Genomic DNA, 25,918 nt, shown 5'->3' with positions numbered 1-25,918 from the left:
ATTAATCCAATTTGTTTCTTACATTTTATTTCATCTTTTCCAGCTCACTGGTGCTTTTCCTTGAGATGTTTAAAGCTTTCCAGTCCCTCTGCAAAGTGTTTAGCTTCCCATTTTCTCTCTCCTTTGTTCTTTGAGTATCATTAAACCTGCCTCACTTTGTGCCCATGAATATGATTAAATGTGTCTCTTGCCTGCTCAGGCCCCTCTCTTCATCCTCCTTCTGGGGCCAACAAGGAAGCCCAAGGTCACTTCCCCTTTATGTCTGTTCCCTTTAAATGCTTTTTTCCTAAATAGTCTATAAGAAAGTGTTCATCGGTGGCTTTTCCAAGCCTTCCTTCATCTGAAGGTAAATGGCTTTCAAGAGCCCCAGTTCCTCTCCATTATTAATCAGAATGTGGTCCTACACCAGCTGGTTGGAATCACCAGGGAGCTTGTTAAAAATTCAGCACCCTATGCCCCATCCTAGACCAAACTAATCAGAATCTGCCTTTTAACAAAATCAACAGATGGTTTGGGTGAATTTTGAAGTTTGAGAAGCATTGCTGTAAGCCATAAGAATTTGGAGGAGAGGGGCACATGGGTGCCTCAGTCGGTGAAGCATCCAACTTTGGCTCAGGTCCTGATCTCGCAGTTCCTGGGTTTGAGTCCTGTGTCAGGCTCTGTGCTGACAGCTCAAAGCCTGGAGTCTGCTTCAGATTCTGTGTCTTCCTCTCTCTCTGCCCTTGCCTTACTTGCTCTCTCTCTCTCTCAAAAAATAAACATCAAAATAAAAAAAAAAATAAAGAATTTAGAGGAGAGCCAGTGGATTGCTCACCTGTGAGGTCAAAGAAGATTTTTCTGAAGAGAAGGTGACATTTGAAATTGAGAAGGTGGGATGCTAAAAATGTGCAGAAGGAAGTGGCTGAGAGAACTTCATGAAATAGGGCAAGATACCTGGGGGTGGCTATGCAGCCCTGTCTGTAAGACTGAACCAGCTAGAAGAAGATACTGTCTGCAAGAACCACGCATATGCTCGCAACATTTCCTGTCCCCATCAATATGTAAACTTAGGAATGTGCTTCTGGAAAGCTCAGAGTCAAAGATGTTCATGACACTAAATCTCAGATGATCAAAGAATGAACCAACACCTCTGGACAAGACAGCATTGGGCACTTCCCCTCCTGCTCCTTTTGCTCCTTGCTGATGGAAACGAGATAGAATTAGAAAGAACTAGGTAGACACTGGGAAGTTGGGGGTTGGGACTTCATGAGATCTTTATGAAATCCTTACTTTCCTTGTCTGAGTTGAGCCAAGATCTAGACTATCCTGTCTGGATCTCATGTTCTGTGGGATAATATACAATTAATAAAATCTCCCAAGATTCTGCCTGCCATAAGGTCTCAGTTGTTTTTTTTTTACTTTTTTTTTTTTAACATTTATTTATTTTTGAGACAGAGAGAGACAGAGCATGAATGGGGGAGGGTCAGAGAGAGAGGGAGACACAGAATCTGAAACAGGCTCCAGGCTCTGAGCAGTCAGCACAGAGCCCGATGCGGGGCTCGAACCCACGGACAGTGAGATTGTGACCTGAGCCGAAGTCGGACGCTTAACCGACTGAGCCACCCAGGCGCCCCAAGGTCTCAGTTTTTAAAAACATGTTTATTTATTTGTTTGAGAGAGAGAGAGAGGCAGAGACCGAGAGAGAGAGAGAGAGAGAGAGAGAGAGAGAGAGAGAGAGAGAGAGAGCAGAGCCCAATGCGGAGCTGGAACTCACAAACCGTGAGATCATGAGCTGAGCTGAAACTGAGAGTCGGACACTTAACTGACTGATCCACCCGGCGCCCCCATATGGTCTCAGTTTTACCTTAAAGTTACTGCAGGATCCCCCAAGGATCCCAGCTTACAGGAGGACAGGATCACTTATAGTGTATAGGATCACTTACAGTTGTTTAACACTGATAATAATATCCGAAATGAAAAAATAACTCACAAATTATTATTTTGAAAGGTCAATGAAGAAAAGCAAAAACATCAAGTAAATTATCAGACACTAAAATGTAAGATCATACTTGAAACTACATTTGTATTTGCCATACAGCAATTTCAGGAATAAAGAAAGTTATTTAGGTCTTATACAACAAAATATTACCACATCTGTACTTCTCAATTTCTAATCTCTGAGGATAAAATCCCTTAGAAGCAAGGGTCCTTTAACATTCCAGGGAAAATGTCCCAGTTTTATTCAGATGATTAACAAGTAGTTTCACACACACTAACAAACACAGAATCTCTATAATCATGCCAGATTCCTCCTAAGGACCTTGGCAACTTGCAATTCTCAGTCCCATGGCAAAGAAAGCTGACAGACCTAGGAAAAGTCATGCACCTCCAGAAGTTATCATTTCAGGGCCTAAAAACTGGGGAGCTGAAGACAGGCACTCAGTGCTTGGAGGGGGCTCAGGTCCTTCCATGCAGTGGTGAAATCAAGACCTTTCTCCAAGTAGGAATCCAACATTGCTGCTGACCCCATCTCTTTCAGCCAGCAATTTCTCTGTTCACTAGGTTTCATGAGTGGGAATGATACCAACTCCCATGTCTCTGAGACCCACAACAGATCCCACAGCTGGCTTCACTTAATGGAGTGGGCAATGGGAGAAGAGTGGGGTGAGTGGGATTGAGCACATGTCAGCAGTGTCCCTACATTATCTGCTAAAGGGTCCAAGAAAGAGATACTCTTTTTTAAAAATGTTTATTTCTTTATTTTGAAAGAGAGAGAAAAAGAGTGAGCAGGGGAAGGACAGAGAGAGAGGAAGAGAGAGAGAATCCCAGGCAGGCTCCTCACTGCCAGTGCAGAGACCAACATGGGGCTTGATCTGAAAAACCTTGAGATCATGACCTGAGGCGAAATCAAGAGTCAGATGCTTAACCAACTGAGTTACCTAGGCACCCCAAAGGAGAGAAACTCTTAAGGTCAGAGAAGCCTGGGCCCCTCAACTGGTCCAACTTTGGGTTTTCAGAAATCTACAACACTCACAACCACTAAATATTTCAGAAAGGTGGATTAACAAGTGATTCTAAGCTCTGCCTGGTTGAGAGTTTGGTGCTCTCTGATCACTGAGCTACAGCAGAGCTAGTGTCCCCAGACTCCAGGGATCATCCCACAGCTTCAGGGGGCTTGGTTCTTCCTGCTAAAGAAAAAGAATCAGATGCAGAGATCTCCAATGAATGAAAAACCAGAATTTGAGACAGTAAAGTTCTCCACAAAAATGACTCCTTCCCATGTTGCTTTTATCAGAAGAGATAGGAAGTTGGAGTTGAAGTCTATTGTACAAATACGACCCTGAAGAAAGACTTCCTTAAATATCAGAGCCTATACCAAGACCCATGATGTTTTTAACCATTAGGGAAAATGGTATTTGTTATTCAGGAGCTTGGGACATGATTCAGGGTCCATTTCATGGGACTCCAAAACCCTACTTATTATTGGACTTCTAAGGTAATTATTCAAAGTTCAAAAGGGGTATTAACACAATGCACAATGATACAGACAGGAGACAAATAAAAAGTGAAAGAATAAAAGATAAGACAGAAAGAGAACGATGGACTAAAGAGGCAAAGCAACAAGAGCATGGCTGAAATTCAAAATTAGATATGAACACATTTGCTCTGCAAAGTCATAATTTTACTCCTCAGTTGTTCATTCCGTGCTGATTGAGTTATCCTGAACACAGTACGCACTTGGATGTTTTTGGATGAATCTATCAATCCATCTCTAAGTACAGCTGCTCTGAACTACTGTCATCACTAACCACTGGCCTATATTCTAAAATAAACCCTACTACCTCCTCCCTGAATGGGGCAAAGTTGGTCTGGATGCCTTTTTTCTCCCCTTTGTCCCTCTTCCTGCCTGATCAGCCACATGAATGTGATGAATCTGAAGCAATTCAAAGTCTGATGTGAAATTTAAAACAAGAGAGCACTTACATGGAGAACATCAATAGTTAGCTGCTCAGAGTTCCGAGATCTCAACTCCTGCATTCGTTTGTTATTTTCTTCATATTTTTCTTCTGCCAGCTTTCTGCAGATTTAAAGTGAATGTAGAAAAAACAGCTGCATTTTGCTAAAGCCACATCTATACTATGCAGGTAAGCGTGATCCCTGTTTCAACAGGCAAACCGGGGTGTTGGGAAACCAGGTCAATGGGTCTCTCCCTCATCAAGGAAAATGCAGTGCAGAACCCACCTGATTCTCTTTTAAGCACACATGATAATACTCTGGCTCCTCGTCCATCTTTAAGGCCCCTAAAATGAATGCCTGAGGCATGCCTCTGAGGCAAAAGAAGGTGGTTCTTTCTTTGATCCCTGGGCATTCTCTGTGGTGGCAGGGGTGTGCGCCCCTGACGCAGGGGTGTGCGTCACAGTGCCCAGCACATACTGATAACTCGACTACTGTTCTCAGGATGAATTAACCCACACACAAGGAGATTAGAGCTAGATTTCAAAGAATTTACGCAAAGAACTTGAGAGTCACTGTAAAGGGGAATTTTTCTCAGACACATTTTGTTTGGTGTGTAGTATAGAAGAATAGAAAGTAACAGACCTGCTACTAAACTGAAAGAAAGATTTGAGTTCTGGTGATTACTTGTGTGCTAATTTCGATTTAGACTGTTGAAAAGTCACTGAACATCCCTGTAGTCAAATTTTGTTTATAAAGTGGGTACATTATATCCCTTCTGACAATAGAGTCTTTTTATGACTGCACTCGAATCCTAAAATAATGATCAAAAACAATTCCAATGTAATTTATTGACAAAATTAGGACCAAACTTTAGTTAAAACCATTGCCTTTAAATAAGAAACATATTGAATGTCATGTGGAAGATGGATGACTTACTTTGTGTATAAAAAAGTTTTAATCTGAAACATAATTTGTAATATGCGTATAAGTTATTAAATTGCCTTTTTAATCTGTTCCTGTCAGAGATTTCATTTTCCTCTTACCCTCAAACAATGACATGAGTCATGGTACCTCAGGAATATTGCCATTCCCGAAGAGTTAGAAATAGGCCTGGGACTGTGACAGTGGCTCAAGGGATTTATGTAAATATATTTTCTCAGTAAAACCCATACTCAGTGGTGCCGTGGTTTGCAGAAACCAGCTTGCACTAGGTTCCCAAGAGCAGATTGTGTCCATATCTTCCAACTGAACATTCGATGATATCATACCGGTGGCTTGAAATTGGCCATCATGGGAGTATTTACACCCCCTGCCCACAACCCCAGAGGTGGTTGTTAAACATTTACCAGCACACGACTACCCCTGATGCACTCTGACAGAAATACCTTTCCACACTGATTACAGAAAGCGTGTGTTAAGGGAAAAGAAGTAGTCTCACCGATTCTTCCTTGGTTCCTCATGATATGCACTGCAAGTGCGAGAATACCTCTAAATCCTCTTTCAGATATGCTACCAAGGTCACAAAATGAACAGATTTGACTTTCAGGTCTTTTCTGTCTCTCTAGTTGTTAGTTGGGCTTCTAAACTACTAAAAAGTTGGCAGAGGAACAAAGAAGAAAAATGAGGAAACTGGATAATCTACCAACTGAAAAATCTGTCTTTCAGAAATCAGGAGTCTAGGTCTCTTTGGAATTTTCCCTTTTCACGCAAATACTTTAATTCCTAGTGATACTGTCCACCAGCAGCCTGCCTTGAGCATTGACTTTTCAAAGGGTTTCACTTGGCAGAACAGAGCTGCTTCCAATCTGCTTCCTAAAGCCAACAATTTCCTGCTGGGACATTCTTCTCCCTATAGACCAGCTAGGTCTCCTGGCAGAGGGAGTACAGCAAACATCTGGGGAGTGAGGACAAGATAGTGAAGCCACCCTCTTCACTCTCTCGCTGGCATATGTACAAGAGGTGTCAGGGGCGCCTGGGTGGCTCAGTCGGTTGAGTGTCCGACTTCAGCTCAGGTCGTGATCTCGCCGTTTTGTGAGTTTGAGCCCCGCGTCGGGCTCTGTGCTGACAGCTCGAAGCCTGGAGCCTGATTCAGATTCTGTGTCCCCCTCTCTCTCTGCCCCTTCCCTGCATATGCTCTGTCTCTGTCTCTCAAAAATGAATAAACATTAAAAAAAATTTTTTTAATAAAAAAAAAAAGAGGTCTCAGCAACAATGAGGCTTCATTTGTAGGCTGACTCTATATTTTCATCACTAATTACCTCCCTGATAGTCAATCTTTCTTTGCACCCAAGACTGAAAGCCTGACATTAATGGTGGCTGGCATCCAATAATCACCTATGGCTGAAATAACCGTCTTTTGAGGGGACGAGTAAGTGATGAAACAAATATAAATGCGTATATGCATTTTGATTTCTTGTTTTTGCTTTTGCTTTTCTTTAGTAAATTCCTTTGGAGTCCTGTGAAGTGGCCAGAGCCCAAGGTACCCTAAGGAAAGGCAACTTACTTCAGCTTCCTGGCCTTCTCATCAGCTGCCTGGAGCTTCCTCAGCCGCATCCTTTCTCTTGGTGTCATTTTCTGCACTTCAGACAGCGCCCGCAGAGTCTGCAGGTGGATCTTTTTTTGCCTATGAATAATAAAGATCCCCCACATGCAGCTCATCCCAAACATGCTCAGAAAAATTAAACAAATATTTTACATAAGTATCATTACATTACCGAGAAGGGGGAAGCATCTGGAGACAGGCCAGGCAAAAACTAATAAACTCAGGGTAGGTAATGAGCCAACCAGGACTGTGGTTAATTGGCAATATTTTTCAAATTAGACTTTTGTTTAAAAGCAAATTACATATTTAACAAATTTCTGCTCATTTCATTGCCTATGACTGCTTTTTATAATGTAAGGATCAAATTAGGATCTTGGCCATCAAGGAATAAATGGACTGGCAGACTAATTCATGTGCATAAACCATGTGCATAGGATATACTTTGGAATTAGGCAGGGTTTGAACCCCATCTCTACCACACATCAGCTCTGTAGCCTTGGGCAAGTTACTAAACTTCAGTTTTCTCATCTGTAAAGCACAGGCTATGGTGAGTACTATATGAGGTAATGTATATACAGTATGTGACACATAAAAGGGCCCATATGGTAGTATTTTAGTAGCTACATTTTGTTGACTATGTTGTAAATTCTATGCTTCATACAGTAGGTAAGCATGGCACAGTGGTTATCACACAGATTAATAACAGTCTCTGGGTTCAAATATAGTGCCCAGGTTACATGTATAGGCCCTCAGGGGGTAATGTTTTAGGCATGTTCCTATAACCTAGTTTCCTTGAGTTGCTAATTATTCTTTCCCGAATGCCTGGATTCTTATTTTATTTTATATTAAGTTAGAGATGTGACAGTAGTGGATATTTTTAAAGCACTAGACTAATCTTGGCTATTACTTTGTACTGCAACTGTGAAATAGTTTACCTGATGGCGCTTACAATTAAAGTTACTTAACCTCTCTATGATCATTAATAATAATAATAATGACACTTAAGTCATAGGGTTCTTGTGAGTTTCAATGAGTTGACTCATGTAAAGTGCTTATAACAAAGCCAAACACCCCCAAAAATATTAGTCAATATTATTATTTAAGAGCCTCTTTCTTCAGGTAAAGAAATGTGCTTACATTACTCATGTATTGAAAGATCTGCAACCATATTCTCAATGACCTTTGTTTCTGTGCCTGACTTGGTCAGGGCCTGATACTGCAGAATGGCTTTTGTATTCAACTCCCTCCTTAAAAAACACTAGAGAAGTCTCCTCTATTTCATTTATTCCCACTCTAGTCTTTATTATTTTGTAATGATTCTAATTATTTTGGAATATTTTGTGTAATTATAATGGCTACTTGTAGATAGCTCTTATCCCTCTGGAATACAGTTGGAGCCTCTAGAAGACACAAAATTTTCTGGAATATACATCCTTTATTTTGTAAGATCAAATAGAGATCCCTAAAACATAGTCATACATAGTGAAAAAAGTGACAACTTGAAATCATATTTTATGATGAGAAAGACCACCCAAACAATTGGATTCCAGCATACTTTAATTGTAAGTGCCATCAGGTAAACTATCTCACAATTGCAGTGCAAAATAATAGCCAAAATTAGTCTAGTATTTAAAAAATACCTACTACTCTCACATCTCTAGTTTAAAATAAAATAAAATAAAACAAAATAAAATAAAATAAAATAAAATAAAATAAGAATCCAGGCATTCGGGAAAGAATAATTAGCAACTCAAGGAAAGTAGGTTTCCCCTAGTTAGCCCCTGAGGTACAGGGTATTTTAACTGGAAATCATGCATTAAACAAAGACTTTGATGAACCAGTTTCTTCAGTTTGAATGTGAAACTGGAAAACAGTGCAGTTGAAAACCACTGGACTAAGGGGTAGAGTAACATATCTGTGTTATTTGGCCTTGAAGATTAGGCTAATGAGGGCTACTGTTCCCACCTACAGCCTTGCACATCTCTACCTTTGCACAGGGTCATTAAAAATTAAATAGAGAGTTCCTTCAGCAAAACTGTAGATTTGGTCTTTATAAGTGGTGCTCCGTGGAGTTGTGCAGTCCACAGCCTGAAGGGCGATACATGGCTGTTCAGAAGTAACCTAGTATTCTATGCTCTTGTATGGTATAGCACAGAAATTTTGAATGAGGTAGGAGAGAGAAGTTAAATAATTATGGGGGCGCCTGGGTGGCCCAGTAGGTTAAGTGTCTGACTTCGGCTCAGGTCACGATTTCATGGCTCGTGAGTTCAAACCCCACATCGGGCTCTGTGCCCAGAGACTGGAGCCTGCTTCAGATTCTGTGACTCCCTCTCTCTCTCTGCCCCTTCCCTGCTCACACTCTGTCTTTCTCCCTCTCAAAAATACATACAAACATTAAACAAATTTTTTTTAAGAAATACTTATGCTTGTTGGGGCATCTGGGTGTTCAATCAGTTGAGCGTCTGACTCTTGGTTTCAGCTCAGGACATGATCTCACAGTTCATAGGATTAAACCCTGCATTGGGCTCTGCACTGGCAGCACAGAACCTGCTTGGTATTCTCTCGCTCTCTCTCTATCTGCCCCTCCCCGACTTGTGCTCTCTTCATAGTTATATATCTCTATATTTATAAATGAACTTTCAAAAAATAGTAATAATTACGTTTGTGAGAAACACATTCTCTAGTTATATGTGTATCTGAAGAAATAAATTTTGGCTTATTTTCAATTGTCCTAGGACTTTACAATGTTGTCTTCTCAATAGATACTCTGCCAGTTCCTGTTAAACAAACAAGATGTGAAAACCATTTATGCTTAATATAGAAGGTTCATTAGCATAAATATCACTAAATGTTTGAGATATTAATTTCTCTATATACTTACAAGGCAACTGCAGAGCTACCCTGCAGATCTGTAAGCTGTGCAGTGGTTTAAAACTTTTATAATTCAATTTGCTACCACCTGGGGCAAAGGGGCTTTGGAACACCAAGATACTGAAGCTCCTTAATTTCTTGGCAAGACTTAAGTGAATTCTAGGAAACTCCAAGCAGTCAGCTTAGCACTAATAGATTTTTAAAGACAAATGCATTTAACATTTATGCTCAATGGGCTTTTTAAAAACAAAGCAATTACTTACATGGCATTAATTATCTGAGCAGCCTCCTCCTGACAATTCAAATTCTTGTCTTCCAGAGTCATCTCCGAATATCTACACATCAGGTGCTAAAATAGAGAACACCTTAAATACTCCTCTTCAGGGATGAAAGGGCATAAAACTACCAGGGGTCTTTTCTGATGTGCAGTATTAATGACCATGCCTGGGAGCTTGAAAATAAAACCCACTGGTAACTATTTTTCCTTCTATAAAGGGTTACAAAAAATTGCATGGTAGCTTACGCAGCTTATGCTTGTCTCTCCAAGTTCATCTTGCACTGCCTGCTCTCTCACTCCCTGCTACCCACCACGGGCAGGCCTCCCATCAGCTCCATGAACACACAGGCTCTCCCCGGCCTTGGGTCCGTGTCCCCACTCCTGGGGCCAAGACTAGGGTGGGACAGAATGAGGCACTCACTGCAGGTGCAAAACTGAAGGGGCACCAAAAGACTCAGTAACCAAGATAAGTCATATTTTAAGGCAATATTATAAAAAATCAAAATTAATGCAAAAAGCCATGGAGAATACAATATCAAATGTTTAGATCTTGCCATTTGCAACATGGATGGATCTAGAGGTATAATGCTAAGTAAAGTAAGTCAGAGAAAAATATCATATGATTTCATTCTTATGTGTAATTTAAGAAACAAAACAAAGGAAAAAAGAGACAAACAAACAGACCTTTAACTACAGAGAACTGCTGGTTGCCAGGTGGGTGGGGGATGGGGAAACGTGACGAGGATTAAGAGTACACTTACTGTGCAATGAGCACTGAATAACGTACATACAGAACTGGTGAATCACTGTATTGTACCTGAAGCTAATATAACTGTTAACTTTATGTTAATTATACTAGAATTAAGAAAATAAAATAAATAAAAATTTATAAAGACAGGACCCAACCCTGAACATGCACCAGACTACCTCATTTGCATCACCCTAATCCCAGCCCTGTTGGATCCCGTCTTTGAATTTTTGATATTTTGTTACCATGGACTTTCAGAATTTTTAAAATGTTTATTCATTTTTTGAGAGAGAGACAGAGTGTGAGTGGGGGAGGGGCAGAGAGAGAGAGAGGGACACACAATCAAAAGCAGGCTCCAGGCTCTGAGCTGTTAGCACAGATGGGGGGCTCAAACCTAGGAAATGTGAGATCATGACCTAAGCCAAAGTTGAATGCTCAGTGAGCTGAGCCATCCAGGCGCCCCATTAATTTGGATTGTTTACAAAATGTTTTTTTTTTTTATTTTGAGAGGGGTGGGAGTGGGGCAGAGAGAGAGAGAGAGAGAGAGAGAGAGAGAGAGAGAATCCCAAGTAGGCTCCATGCTGTCAACACAGGGCCCAACGCAGGGCTTGATCCCATGACCCTGGGATCATAACCTGAGCTGAAATTGAGAGTCAAATGCCCAACCAATTGAGCCACTCAAGCGCCCCTAATTTGGATTTTTTAAACACTGCAATCAAATGTTATTTATCCTGATTACTGAGTTTTTGATGGTCTCTTTAATTTTGTCCAAGGGCAAATGCCTTACTCACCTCATGCTAGTCCCAGCAGATCCCCTTGGATTCCTTTCAACTTTTTTTTTTGGTATGCTCACAGCCCCATCAGGGTGGTTTTGATCCCAACAGTTAGTACCTGTGCCTCTTTTTCAGCGGCCTGCCCTTAGGCTAATGGAACTGGCTTTGCATAGGGAAAGTTATACATAGCAAAAGCCAAAAGTCCCTGGGAACTTCTACCTCCCTTCCGTCCCCTGTCCTGCTCACCCCACTTTTCCTCAGGGGCTTCTGTAGAGAGCACATTGTTGCATAAGAACCCTCTCCTCCATGTCTCCCTTTAGAAACATAATCTGACTCTGGGCTCTGTCCCAGCTAATTCCCTGTGATTCCAACATTCTCTCAGGCTCTTTACATGTCTGGGTGTTTCTCACCATCTCACTGGTAGAGAAATGTAACTTTATTTGACCACAAAGTCTTTCTTTGACCACAAAAGCCATCCCCTTCCCTTACTTTACAGCATCCTGTGTGCTTTCTTCCTAGTGTTCCTGATAATGTATGATTACTTTTTCTTGGGTACTGGGTCCTCTTCCCAGCAATCAAATTGCAAAAGACGGGAGCCATAGGCCTTCCTTTCAGCACCTCCAGCATCAGCACTGCGACCAGCACACAACTGATGGGTGCACATCAAGTCAGCATCCTTGTTTCCTGCCAACGTAGAAACTGGACGCGGACGAAAAGGTGTGCCTATTTTTGAAGGTGAATGACTGTTTGTGGGTCCACTTAAAATTAGTCATAAAATTAAAGGAAATTTGCCTGAGGCACTCACAAAAGCCTAATTTAAAAAACAAGAACAGGGGCGCCTGGGTGGCGCAGTCGGTTAAGCGTCCGACTTCAGCCAGGTCACGATCTCGCGGTCTGGGAGTTCGAGCCCCGCGTCAGGCTCTGGGCTGATGGCTCAGAGCCTGGAGCCTGTTTCCGATTCTGTGTCTCCCTCTCTCTCTGCCCCTCCCCCGTTCATGCTCTGTCTCTCTCTGTCCCAAAAATAAATAAATGTTGAAAAAAAATTAAAAAAAAAAAAAAAACCAAGAACAAAAAAAAAATCTCCAATAGGGTACTGTTTGCTTTTTTCTTACCGCCAGAGGTAGATTCTCTGCATCAAAATTTCTAATCTACAGGAAAACAAAATAAATTCACCTGATCAATAAAATGGATTATTAAGACCCATAACAAAGGAGTGGAATAACAAAGACTCAGTGAAAACCCCGATTTTAATAGTATTAGTAGCCCATTCTTGCCTTAGCAGAAATATATTTGCAAAGTAAACCAAGAGCTCTATGGGTCAATGTTGAGTTTGGGCCAAAAATGACAATCCTAACTTCTCATATCTGGGGCTCCATGTAACTGTGGAGTTCACACACCTTCTTTTCCAAAGAGATTGTCTGACTAATAATTTCCCTCAGCTTAAAAAAAATCTTATTTCTCCTTTCTCACTGATTCTTGATGCATCTTATTCTCACAGCATATCTTCAAGTTCTAGAATGTATATAAATGCTAATACATGTTTCCCAGTATCCCTTCCATTTTAAATACCTGTAGTTGTTCATCAATGTAAGGGATTTTTAAAATTTCTATAGCAGATGGTCTCAATGAAGGACTCTTGTTCAACATGCTGTAATGTTTAAAAAGAAAATTATTTTAAGAAAAGAAAAAGAAAATTATTTTTCAAATGAACTAAAATATAAGTACAATTTAAAATTGTTTTTGTGGCAACATATTTATTTCCATACCGTTCCATGATGGTATTCAGTTCTCTTGGGTATCTCTGGGGGAGAGAAGGCGTGTCACCTTCAACAATTTTTAAAACAATGGACAAGAAATTGGAGCCAGTGAACGCATGGTTCATGCAGCACATCTCATATAAAATGCATGCCAGAGACCTAAAGACAAAGTCAAAGAAATTAAATAAGGAACAAATGCCCTATTTTAAATTTGATCACCATATAAAACCTTGGATGTATCAGGGCATTTGTTGTGAGACACTAACATATCCTTTGATTTTTTTTGTTTGTTTAAAAGCTTCAGTACTATATTTCTTTTCCATTTAAACACATGTTTAATAAATGAAGAGGGTAAAGTGAAAAAAAAAAAAACCTTACAAAATGTAAGTCTGAATGACCACTTTTTGTCAGAGGAAAACAAACAAACCTACTATGTCTGCACACAGTAGGGTAAATAAACATTTGATCAATGTAGTAAAGAAACTCTATGAAGGAACAATAAAATACAGCTAAATATCTTTCTAAGGCAGTTTTGTTAATTATATGCAAAATAAAATTTTAATTTATCAGCCTAAACTTCCCTCAAATGTGTATCCAAGCATTTTGAAAAGGAAGCTGGCATTCTTTATTAGTTTTCTGAATAGAATCCATTTACAAGTAGGGTGGAAAAGCAGCTACTTGTGGCTCACATTAAAATGTATATAATTCTCCCTTTGAGGATATGAAATAAGAGTATTGAAATTCTAGATCAGTCTGACACTGATAGGATTAACCATGCAAATCAGTAACCTCTAAACCAGCAGGATAATCTTTTAAATAACTCTGCATCATTAAGAAAAGGGGAAATCTTGCCTGAACTTAATATTAAGAAAGAACTGTACTTCTCCTAAATTAATGGATTATTTTTAATCTCATGAGTATTTTGGATTATGTAACTAGCCAGGTCTCCCTTTTCATGTTAGTTGCTTGAAAAATCAGGAATAAACTTACAACCAACCTTGTGTAAGTTGTGTTTTATGTAACTTTAAACACTGTCCCACTTTCTTATAAAAGGTAGTGTCTGTATAAATAAATATATACATGAATACTATCATTTTAACCATTTTGTGGGTATCATAAAAATGTTCACTAATAAGAGAATCTTGGATATACTGAATACAATGAGATATTTCTGTTTCAGTACATAACAGTAACACTAAACATTTCTATCTAATTGGTACTTTACATATATTACAAAGCAACTTCCAGATATAACTAAACAGAATCTCATAACTTCATAGTGACGTACAGCCACTATATTTTTCCCATGCAACCTGGCTCTCAGAAGTTAAACGGCTTGATCAAATTCATAAGGTATTTTCCCTTCCACATTCTAGACTATTTTTATTACAGAACGCCAGAAAGAAGGAGGATGTTAGGAGAAAACCCATGATAGTGACTAGAACACCAAGATCAATGTAAATATTATAAATTATGAAAATTAATTTTGTACCCATCCATAAGACTATTAAATAATGTAGCACATATTTAGGTTTCTATACTAGGAAAATTTTCCTTCAATAAATGTGAAATAAAGACATTTTTAGACAATCAAAAATTAAGAGAATTCGTTGCCAGCAGGACAGCACTAAAAACAATCCCAAAATGGAATTCTTCAACTTGAAGAAAAATGATTCCAGGCAGAAACAAGGAATGCAGGGAGGGTCACACCTGTCAGAATGGCTAAAACTGACAATACAAGAAACAACAGGTGTTGGTGAGGATGCAGAGAAAGGGGAACCCTCTTGCACTGCTGGTGTGAATGCAAACTGGTGTAGCCAGTCTAGAAAACAACATGGAGCCTCCCCAGAAAAGTTAAAAAAAGAACTATCCTATGATACAGCAATTGTACTACTAGGTCTATTTACCCAAAGGATACAAAATTGCATATTTGAAGGGGTACTTGCACCCGAATACTTAGAGCAGCATTGTCAACAATAGTCAAACTATAGAGAGGGCTCAAGTATCCATGGACTGATGAATAGCTAAAGAAGATGTGATATGTATATATAAATACATATTGAAAGTTTATGCTTTTATTTTGACATTGAGAACAAGATAAGTATGCCTACTATCACTACTTCTATTCAATATTGTAATGAAAGTGCTATTCAGAACAATAAGGCCAGAAAAAGTTAAATGAAAGTGTGTGTGTGTGTATAAAATGACAAATAAAAATACAAATATACAGTAATTATGTTAAATGTAAATGTATAGTTTCAATTAAAAAGACTATCAGACAGTAAAAATTATATATATAAAGATTAGAAAAATATATTAAACTGTCATTAGCATGTCAACATGGTTATGTATGTAAAAGGTCATTTCAATAAGCCTGTGACAAACATTTAAAAAATGAAATGCAGGGGCGCCTGGGTGGCGCAGTCGGTTAAGCGTCCGACTTCAGCCAGGTCATGATCTCGCGGTCCGTGAGTTCAAGCCCCGCGTCAGGCTCTGGGCTGATGGCTTGGAGCCTGGAGCCTGTTTCCGATTCTGTGTCTCCCTCTCTCTCTGCCCCTCCCCCGTTCATGCTCTGTCTCTCTCTGTCCCAAAAATAAATAAATGTTGAAAAAAAAATTTAAAGAAAATAAAAAATAAATTAAAAAAAAATGAAATGCATAATGCCATTTACATTAACATCATACAGTGTCAAATACCTAGGAATAAATCCAATGAAAGATATACACCCTACACTGTAAACCACAATACATTGCTAAGAGAAATTAAAGAACCTAAAAAAGGAGGGGGGCAGGGTGGAGGGGGAGAGATCCACATGTGTGGTTTGGAGGAGTCAAAATAATGAAGATGTCGATTTTTCCCAGAATGACCTATAGACTCAATGCAATATCAATCAAAATCCTAGCAGACTTTTTGTGGGAATTGACAAACTGATTCTAAAACTTACATGGAAATGCAAAGGGACAAAGATAGACATGGTACATTGGAGGTCTTATATTATCAAATACCAAGATTCATTATAAAGTTACATTACTTACGAAAATGTGATATTAGCAAAGAAGAAAAAATAGACCATGGAATGAAACAGAGGGCTCAAAAACAGATCCACACAAATTCAGTCACTTGACTAATGCAAAGACAAACTGCACTATGGTAAAGAAAAAAAAATGATCCTTTTAACAAATTATGCTGGGCCAACTGAATACACATATGGAAAGTAATATATGTGGACTACTATCTCACACCAGACACATGCACAAAAATCACCAATTTTTACTATGAAAAATAAGATCATAAAGCTTTTAAAATAAAACAGGAGAATACCTTCCTGGTCTTGGGGTAGGCAAAGACTTCCTAAACAAAACATAAAAAAACACTGGCAGTAATGTTATGGACTGATAAAATGGACTCCATTATAATTAGGAACTTCTATTCATGAAAAGACACCACTAAGAGAGTGAAAAGGAAGAAACAGAGTAGGAGAAGACATTGCAGCTCAAATATTCATCAATGACTGGTATCCAGAACTGGTTAAAGTTCATTAATTTATTAATTACAACTCCTACCAATCAATAAGAAAAAGGAGAGAATCCAATGGAAAAATGGACAAAAGACTTGAAGAGACATTACATGGCCCCAAATCATGAGATGTTTGACATTATCAGTCATCAGAGAAAATGCAAATTAAAACCACAGTGCAGCACCACTACACACTTTCACCGTAAGAATTGGTGAAAATGAGAAAGACAATATCAAGTCAGTACTTGTTACACTATGAGAAAAGTTTTCTTAACAAAAAGAGAGGGGAAGGCTACACATTATTAGTAAAATATAATCATCAAATCGAATCAAATACTTTTATTTGGGTGGATATGTGTAAAATATTTGTGTGTTATAAACTCTGCGCCAATATGCTGGCTTATTTTCCCCAAAGAAGAGTCTAATTTGAACCTTGAGACTGTTTAAAATAGTAGACCTACAGGTCTACCAAGATTTGCTAATTCTAAACTCTCATTGTATCAGTGAGAAAACCAAAACTCAGAGAAAGGAAGTAATTTGCCCAGAAAGGTGCCATATTAGATCAGCTTGTTTGGTATTGGTATTGTTCTCATTCAATATATCTTAAAAATGTTTTCTAAAAAATTTACACTAACTACATATACTCTGCTATGTAATCTAATGTACATGTAGTAATTTTAACACTGAAAAAAAGGAATGAAACTCACAGGTCTAAGTGTAGAAGGCTGTCAATCACTCAGCACCCACATACTCTTCTGAGGATTTAATTCAGCTCCTCCTATGGGCTCAGAGTCTTCTTCAGGCCTTGGGTTAAAAGCACAACAAAGCCAGATAATCTCTCCTGGCTCTGACAGATTGAAAGGGCTGGATGAGAGCAACAATCTCTGACACAGGACATTTTGAGCTGACTTGGGAGCAGACTATTATATTATCTCTATCAATAATACAAGTGGTAACAATAATAATTGTAATCAGAAAAATACTAGCTGAGGGGCGCCTGGGTGGTTCAGTCGGTTGGGCGACCGACTTCGGCTCAGGTCATGATCTTGCGGTCCGTGAATTTGAGCCCCGCATCAGGCTCTGTGCTGACAGCTCAGAGCCTGGAGCCTGATTCACATTCTGTGTCTCCCTCTCTCTCTGACCTTCCCCCATTCATGCTCTGTCTCTGTCTCTAAAATGAATAAACGTTAAAAAAAATAAAAATAAAATAAAGAAAAATACTAGCTGAAATTTTAATAGTGTTTACTATAAATTAGGCCCTGTTCTATATTCCTTACATATATTAACTCATTTAATCATTCTCATAACAATCCTAATGAAGCAGAAACTATTATTATCACTCCCATTCCTCAGATGAGGAAACCACAGATTAGGTCAATTGTTAATGTTTCCATATTGAGTAGCTGGTGGAACTGGGATTGCAACACAGTTTGTCTGGCTCTAGAGACATGAAGTCTATGCCATCCTGCCTCTCAATGCTGTATTTCTGATCATTAAGGTCTCTTTTGAATTGGAAATCATGGCTAAACCAATGGAAGACCTTCAGGCAGGGGCTGATTTCCCAAGCTTACTTTGGGTTCTACCTGGAACCATAATTCATCTTCAGGGATCCCTAGGGCCTAAGACAAGCCATGCAGGGCATCAGACCATGGCAAATATAGGGCATACAAACAATGAGACCCTCTTTAGCAAAAGGAAAGGAAGGTAGGCAAGTTTGGCTTTTGTTTTTCTGTTGCTTCTCATGGAAAGGGAGTTAGTGGTCTATTAAGTACAGTGAGTTGATCATGAAGTCAAACTCTACTTTTATGGAGACATAGCTCTACCAAAGCCACATTTGATGGATATACTAGGGTTATAAAAAGCTGTGGAATTATCTGGCTAAACAGACTATAGAACAATTAGATGTAGAGACTAACTTAGTAATCAATTAATTTTGATACAAGACTATTCTCTTTCTTGGAAATCCTCTCAGCTTCACTAAAGGCATTCTGTTTTCCATTCACTTGTCTCATTTTGATCTAGTGAGATTTACTTGCACTTGAGCACATGGAAGAGTGACTTGTAGAAAGGGACCTTCCCTGGTCCCTGTGCACCTGCCTGCAATAGATATAATCTGATTACAGACACCACCAGGACACTTTGGGCAAAAGATTTTTGATTATCCTGTTACAAGTTTTTTTTTTTTAAGTTTATTCATTTTGACAGAGAGAGAGAGAGGGAGACCACAAGCAGGGAGGGGCAGAGAGAGAGAGGGAGAGAGAGGTTCCAAAGCAGGCTCCAGGCTCTGTTCTGTCAGCACAGAGCCCAATGTGGGGGTTCAACTCACAAACCACGAGATCATGACCTGAATCGAAGTCAGATGCCCAACTGACTGAGCCACCCAGGCGTAGCTATCCTGTTACAACTTAAAATTTATCTACTATATATACATTTTATTCTAGTAACTATACATCTATGTACCTATGGTTTTAATTTTTTTTCCAATTTCCAGCTAAACATTTCTAATGAGAATAATTATATAATCTTGAACTCATCAATTCCATCCTTTTTGAAGATGTTTATCTTACTTGACTCCCAGTCTTAAATCTGGCAGTGAGGAGGTAGTTAAGGGGAAAGTAGAGGGCAAGTTGAAAAAAAGAAGGTGCATTTTATTTAGAACTCTATGATTTGTATTCCTTTTTTTTTTCTCCAAAAGATAGCTAACTGTGAAGAAGTAAGCAAATAAATCCCTGAAGGAGGAAATTTAGCAGTGAAAGGGAAATCTGGGATCAGGTGCGTGTGAAGCAAATTACACCTGAACTCCATAAACTCACCATCTGTCCAGCTTGACCAGAACTACCCAAAGGATTTCAGGAGCACAGGTTGATAATGAATTGCAAATGAAACTCAGACGTTGTCTTGTCTCAAGGAACTAAACTTACCCTTTGAAATCTGTCCAGACTCTGCAAACAGAAACCTATCCCACCATAGCAATGCATGACTCTGGTTGGGGCAGCTTTACTGATCTTTTAGATATTTTTATTTTACATAATTGATGATCATCCTGATATCCATCTAGAAAAGGGTACACAGGGGCACCTAGGTGGCTCAGTCATTTGAGCGTCCAACTTTGGATTTCAGCTCAGGTCAGGATCTCACAGTCCTGGGGTCTAGCCCCACACTGAGCTCCATGCTGGGCATGGAGCCTGCTTAAGATTCTCTCTCCTGCAGCAGACCTATCCACAGAAACTTGGAAGGCCAGAAAGGAGTGGCAGGATATATTCAGTGTGCTGAATCAGAAAGATATGCAGGCAACAATTCTTTTTTTTAAATTTTTTTATTGTTTTATTTATTTTTAAGACAGAGAGACAGAGCATGGGTGGGGAGGGGCAGAGAGAGAGGAGGACACAGAATCTGAAACAGAATCCAGGCTCTGAGCTGTCACCACAGAGCCTGACGCGGGGCTCAAACTCACGAACTGTGAGATCATGACCTGAGCCGAAGTTGGACGCTCAACCAGCTGAGCCACCCAGGCGCCCCTGCAGCCAAGAATTCTTTATCTAGCAAGGCTGTCATTCAAAATAGAAAGAGAGATAAAAAAGTTTCCCAGAAAAACAAAACTTAAAGGAGTTTGTGACCACTAAACCAGCCCTGCAGGAAATTTTAAGGGGAACTCTCTGAGGGGAGAAAAGATGAAAAAAAAAAAAAAAAAAAAATATATATATATATATATAAATACCAAAAGCAACAAACATTAGAAAGGACCAGAGAACACCACCAGAAACTCCAACTCTACAAGCATCATTAGGACAATAAATTCATATCTTTCAGTACTCACTCTAAACGTCAATGGACTCAATGCTCCAATCAAAAGACATAGGGTAACAGAATGGATAAGAAAACAAGACCCATCTAGATGCTGTTTACATGAGACCCACTTCAGACATAAAGACACCTTCAGATTGAAAATAAGGGGATGAATAACCATCTATCATGTTAATGGTCAACAAAAGAAAGCTGGAGTAGCCATACTTATATCAGACAATCTAGACTTTAATAAAAGGACTGTATCAAGAGATGCAGAAGGGCATTATATCATAATCAAGGGGTCTATCCACCAAGAAGACCTAACAATTGTAAACATTTAGGCACCAAATGTGCAAGCACCCAAATATATAAATCAATTAATCACAAACATAAAGAAACTCAACGATAGTAATACCATAATACTAGGAGACTTCAACACCCCACTCACAGCAATGGATAGATCATCTAATCAAAAAATCCACAAGGAAACAATGGCTTGAAATGACACACTGGACCAGATGGACTTAACAGATATATTCAGAACATTTCACCCTGAAACCGCAGAATATACATTCTTCTCCCGTGCACATGGAACGTTCTCCAGAATAGACCATATACTGGGGCACAAATCAGTCCTAAGTAAGTACAAAGAGGTTGAGATCATACTGTGCATATTTTCAGACCACAATGCTATGAAACTCAAAATCAACCACAAGAAAAAATTTGGAAAGGTAACAAATATTTGGAGACTGAAGAACATCCTACTAAAGAATGAATGGGCTAACCAAGCAGTTAAAGAAGAAATTAAAAGTATATGGAAGTCAATGAAAATGATAACACCACAACCCAAAACCTCTGGGATGCAGCAAAGGTGGTCATAAGAGGAAAGTATATAGCAATCCAGGCCTTCCTAAAGAAGGAAGAAAGATCTCAGATATACAACCTAACCTTATGCCTTAAGGAGCTGGAAAAAGAACAGCAAATGAAACCCCAAACCAGCAGAAGACAGGAAATAATAAAGATTAGAGCAGAAATTAATGCTATCAAAACCAAAAAAACAGAACAGATCAATGAAACCAGAAGCTGGTTCTTTGAAAGAATCAACAAAATTGACAAACCACTAGCCAGTTTGATCACGAAGAAAAAGGAAAGGACCCAACTAAATAAAACCAAGAATGAAAGATCACAACCAACACAGCAGAAATAAAAACAATATTAAGAGAATATTATGAGCAATTATATGCCAATAAAATGGGCAATATGGAAGAAATGGACAAATTCCTAGAAACATATAGACTACCAAAACTAAAACAGGAAGAAATAGAAAATTTGAACAGACCTATAGCCAGTAAGGAAATTGAATTAGTAATCAAAAATCTGCCAAAAAACAAGAGTCCAGGGCCAGATGGCTTTCCAGGGGAATTCTACCAAACATTTAAGGAAGAGTTAACACCTATTCTCTTGAAGCTGTTCCAAAAAATAGAAATGGAAGAAAACTTCCAAACTCTTTCTATGAAGCTAACATAACCTTGATTCCAAAACCAGACAGAGACCCCACTAAAAAGGAGCACTATAGACCAATTTCCCTGATGAACACGGATACAAAAATCCTCAAGAAGATATTAGCCAACCAGATCCAAAAATACATTAAAAAATTATTTGGCATGACCAAGTGGGATTTATACCTGGGATGCAGGGCTGGTTCAATATCTGCAAAACAATTAACATGATTCATCACATCAATAATAGAAAGGACAACAACCATAGGATCCTCTCAATAGATGCAGAGAAAGCATTTGACAGCATCCTTTCTTGATAAAAACCCTCAAGAAAGTAGGGATAGAAAGAGCATACCTCGAGATCATAAAAGCCATATATGAACGACCCAATGCTAATATCATCCTCAACGGGGAAAAACTGAGAGCTTTCCCCCTGAGGTCAGGAATAAGACAGGGATGTCCTCTCTCGCCACTGTTATTCAACATAGTTTTGGAAGTCTTAGCCTCTGCAATCAGACAACACAAAGAAATAAAAGGCATCCAAATCGGCCAGGAGGAGGTCAAACTTTCACTCTTCACAAATGACATGACACTCTATACGGAAAACCCAAAAGATTCCACCAAAAAACTGCTACAATTGATTCATGAATTCAGCAAAGTTGCAGAAAATAAAATCAACGCACAGAAATTGGTTGCATTCCTATACACCAACAATGAAGCAACAGAAAGAAAAATCAAGGAATCGATCTCATTTCCATTGCACCAAAACCCATAAAATACCAGGAAAAAATCTAATCAAAGAAGTGAAAAATCTATACACTGAAAACTATAGAAAGCTTATGAAAGAAATTAAAGAAGACACAAAGAAATCGAAAAAGATTCCATGCTCCTGGATAGGAAGAACAAATATTTTTAAAATGTCAATACTATCCAAAGCAATCTACATAGGCAATGCAATCCTTATCAAAATAACACCAGCATTCTTCACAGAGCTAGAACAAATAATCCTAAAATTTGTATGGAACCAGAAAAGACCCCGAATAGCCAGAGCAATCTTGAAAAAGAAAACCAAAGTGAGAGGCATCAAAATCCCAGACTTTAAGGTATACTACAAAGCTGTAATCAAGACATTATGGTACTGGCACAAGAACAGACACTCAGATCAATGGAACAGAATAGAGAACCCAGAAACGGATCCACAAATGTATGGCCAACTAATCTTTGACAAAGCAGGAAAGAATATCCAAAGGAAGGAATAAAGACAAGTCTCTTCAGCAAGTGGTGCTGGGAAAACTGGACAGTGACATGCAGAAGAATGAACCTGGACCAGTTTCTTACACCATACACAAAAATAACTCAAAATGGATGAAAGACCTCAATGTAAAACAGGAAGCCATCACAATTCTCGAGGAGAAAGCAGGAAAAAACCTCTTTGATCTTAGCCGCAGCAACTTCTTACTCAACATGTCTCTGGAGGCAAGGGAAACAAAAGCAAAAATGAACGACTGGAACCTCATCAAAATAAAAAGCTTCTGCACAGCGAAGGAAACAATCAGCAAAACTAAAAGGCAACCGACGGAATGGGAGAAGATATTTGCAAACGACATATCAGATAAAGGGTTAGTATCCAAAATCGATAAAGAACTTATCAAACTCAACACCCAAAAAACAAAGAATCCAGTAAAGAAATGGGCAAAAACACGGATAGACACTTCTCCACAGAAGACATCCAGATGGCCAACCGACACATGAAAAAATGCTCCACATCATTCATCATCAGGGAAATAACAAATCAAAACGACAAGGAGATACCACCTTACACCTGTCACAATGGCTAACATTAACAACTCAGGCAACAACAGATGTTGGCGAGGATGCAGAGAAAGAGGATCTCATTTGCCCTGCTGGCGGGAATCCAAATTGGTGCAGCCACTCTGGAAAACAGTATTTTCAGTCCTCAAAAAACTAAAAATAGAACTACCCTAAGACACAGCAATTGCACTACTAGGCATTTATCCACGGGATACAGGTGTGCTGTTTCAAAGGGACACATGCACCCCAATGTTTATAGCAGCACAATCAACAATAGCCAAAGTATGGAAAGAGCCCAAATGTCCATTGATGAATAAATGGATAAAGAAGATGTGGTATATATATACAATGGAGTATTACTCGGCAATCAAAAAGAATGAAATCTTGCCATTTGCAACTACGTGCATGGAACTGGAGGGTATTATGCTAAGTGAAATTAGTCAGTCAGAGAAAGAGAAAAATCATATGACTTCACTCATATGAGGACTTTAAGAGACAAAACAGATGAACATAAGGCAAAGGTAACAAAAACAATATAAAAACAGGGAGGGTACAAAACATAAGAGACTCATAAATATGGAGAACAAACTGAGGGTTACTGGAGGGGCTGTGGGAGGGCGGATGGGCTAAATGGGTAAGAGGCACTAAGGAATCTACTCCTGAAATTATTGTTGCACCATGTGCTAACTAAACAGATGTAAATTTTAAAAAATAAAAAAAAATTAAAAAAAATGATTCTCTCTCTCCCTCCCTTTCTGCCCCTCCCCCAGACTTGTTCTCTCTCTATCTCTCTCTCTAAAAAAAAAAAAGAAAGAAAGAAAGAAAGAAAGAAAGAAAGAAAGAGTATACATAATTTAAGCAGTTGAATAGAGAGTAATATAAATTTAATAAAAGAATAGTGGGATTTGCATTAGTGTGTTGTACCCTAAATGAAAATGTGTAGTGAGGTGGAGTTGAATATCAATATAAACTTTATCTAAATAAAATGAAAGACACTGGACTCCTTAAACTAATACTTCAGAAGCAGTATTATATAGCAACCATTTTATAAGGGCCTAACATATCCCAGAACCTCTATTAGTTCTCCCTGAGCTTTAAGACACATACAAATCACCCAGGGATTTTGTTTAAATTTTGATTCTGAATATTTGGGGGAAAGTGGCAACTACATCAGAAGCATAGTTTCTGCATCTTCCTTAAATTCACATGGAAAACAGAGCAGCTAGATAGCAAAACCAAAACAATGACCAACATTTTCAACAAAGTTAGGTGGCAAGGTGTCCCTTGAAACCTAGAAATACAAGGAAGTGGAGACAAACCACAGTCACCATGTGACCTGCACAGTATCAGCATCTTTGTGAGAAGAAGTGGAGAGAATCAATGGAGCAATTGAAGGACCCCATAACAGAAGAACTTCAAAATGGCCCCAAATTACTTACTGAAAAGCACAGTAGACCCATTCAAGAATAGCTTCTGAAAGTATTAGGGGATCTGCCCAATCCAAAAGCTGCATGAATGCAAGAAAATCCCAGGGTAAGCCCCAAAGGGTCTGGAGCAGAATATTCCAGAACTGTCCAATACAATTTTTTGCAATGTCAGAAATATTCTATGTTTCTGTACACAATAACCAGTAGCCACATGTGGCCACTGAGCACTTGAAATGTAGCTAAGGTGTCTGAGGAACTGAATTTTCAAAAGAATATTTATTTTTTTTTAATGCTTATTTATTTTTGAGAGAGAGAAAGAACATGAGTGCGGCAGAGGCAGAGAGAGAGGGAGACACAGAATCCGAAGCAGGCACCAGGCTCTGAGCTGTCAGCACAGAGCCTGATGTGGGGCTAGAACTTGTGAACCATGAGATCATGACCTGAGCTGAAGTTAAACGCTTAACCAACTGAGCCATCCAAGCACCCCTCAAAAGAATATGTAAAAGCAAAGGTGAATGTATTCTTTCCACCCTATCATCCAAATATACTATCATGTTTGCAGGAAGACTCACAAAAATTTAGAAGTAAAGTTTGGGTGAATTTCGTCTTGTACATACCAGCTCTTTTTAATTACTTTCTTCCATCATTGAGCACAATGTTTGAAAGAAGATCATCTGCTCTTCCTCCTGTGTGGTGGTCCTATGTCCTCCACACCATAAAAATTTGGCCAATGGAAGAACAGAAGATGGAAGCAACAGCAAGGGGAGAGAGGAGGCCAGGGAAATCACAGTGTGGTTGAGGAGAAAATGAAAGGGAAATGTGTTTTTCTTTTGCATCTTTAGCTACTCTTGGGGTCATGATCACAGATTCCATATAAACTATAAAGTTTGGGAAATGAACATGGGCAGTGTTCAAAGTTGGGGTGAGAAGGTGGATTGGCAATGGAAATGATGATTCAAGTATTCCTCCATTGC

General features: G+C 39.0%; 1 protein-coding gene across 4 annotated transcripts in view; it reads right to left on the bottom strand.

The window, feature by feature from the left end:
- Positions 1 to 25,918, bottom strand: part of NEK11 (NIMA related kinase 11) — a 269,503-nt gene that overhangs the window by 151,511 nt on the left and 92,074 nt on the right. For 2 of the 4 annotated variants that reach the window (XM_047875528.1, XM_047875530.1), the window contains exons 7-12: positions 12,914 to 13,063; positions 12,717 to 12,795; positions 12,260 to 12,295; positions 9,613 to 9,698; positions 6,440 to 6,559; positions 3,964 to 4,057 (exon numbers count right to left, since the gene is read on the bottom strand). In XM_047875528.1, coding sequence (XP_047731484.1) covers positions 3,964 to 4,057; positions 6,440 to 6,559; positions 9,613 to 9,698; positions 12,260 to 12,295; positions 12,717 to 12,795; positions 12,914 to 13,063 — 565 coding nt within the window. The remainder of the gene's footprint in view (positions 1 to 3,963; positions 4,058 to 6,439; positions 6,560 to 9,612; positions 9,699 to 12,259; positions 12,296 to 12,716; positions 12,796 to 12,913; positions 13,064 to 25,918) is intronic. The other 2 variants (XM_047875529.1, XM_047875531.1) reach the window with 1 other exon arrangement.

Source organism: Prionailurus viverrinus, chromosome C2, assembly GCF_022837055.1.
Source record: "Prionailurus viverrinus isolate Anna chromosome C2, UM_Priviv_1.0, whole genome shotgun sequence".
NCBI lineage: Eukaryota > Metazoa > Chordata > Mammalia > Carnivora > Felidae > Prionailurus > Prionailurus viverrinus.
This window is presented reverse-complemented; position numbering and strand designations above follow the sequence as displayed.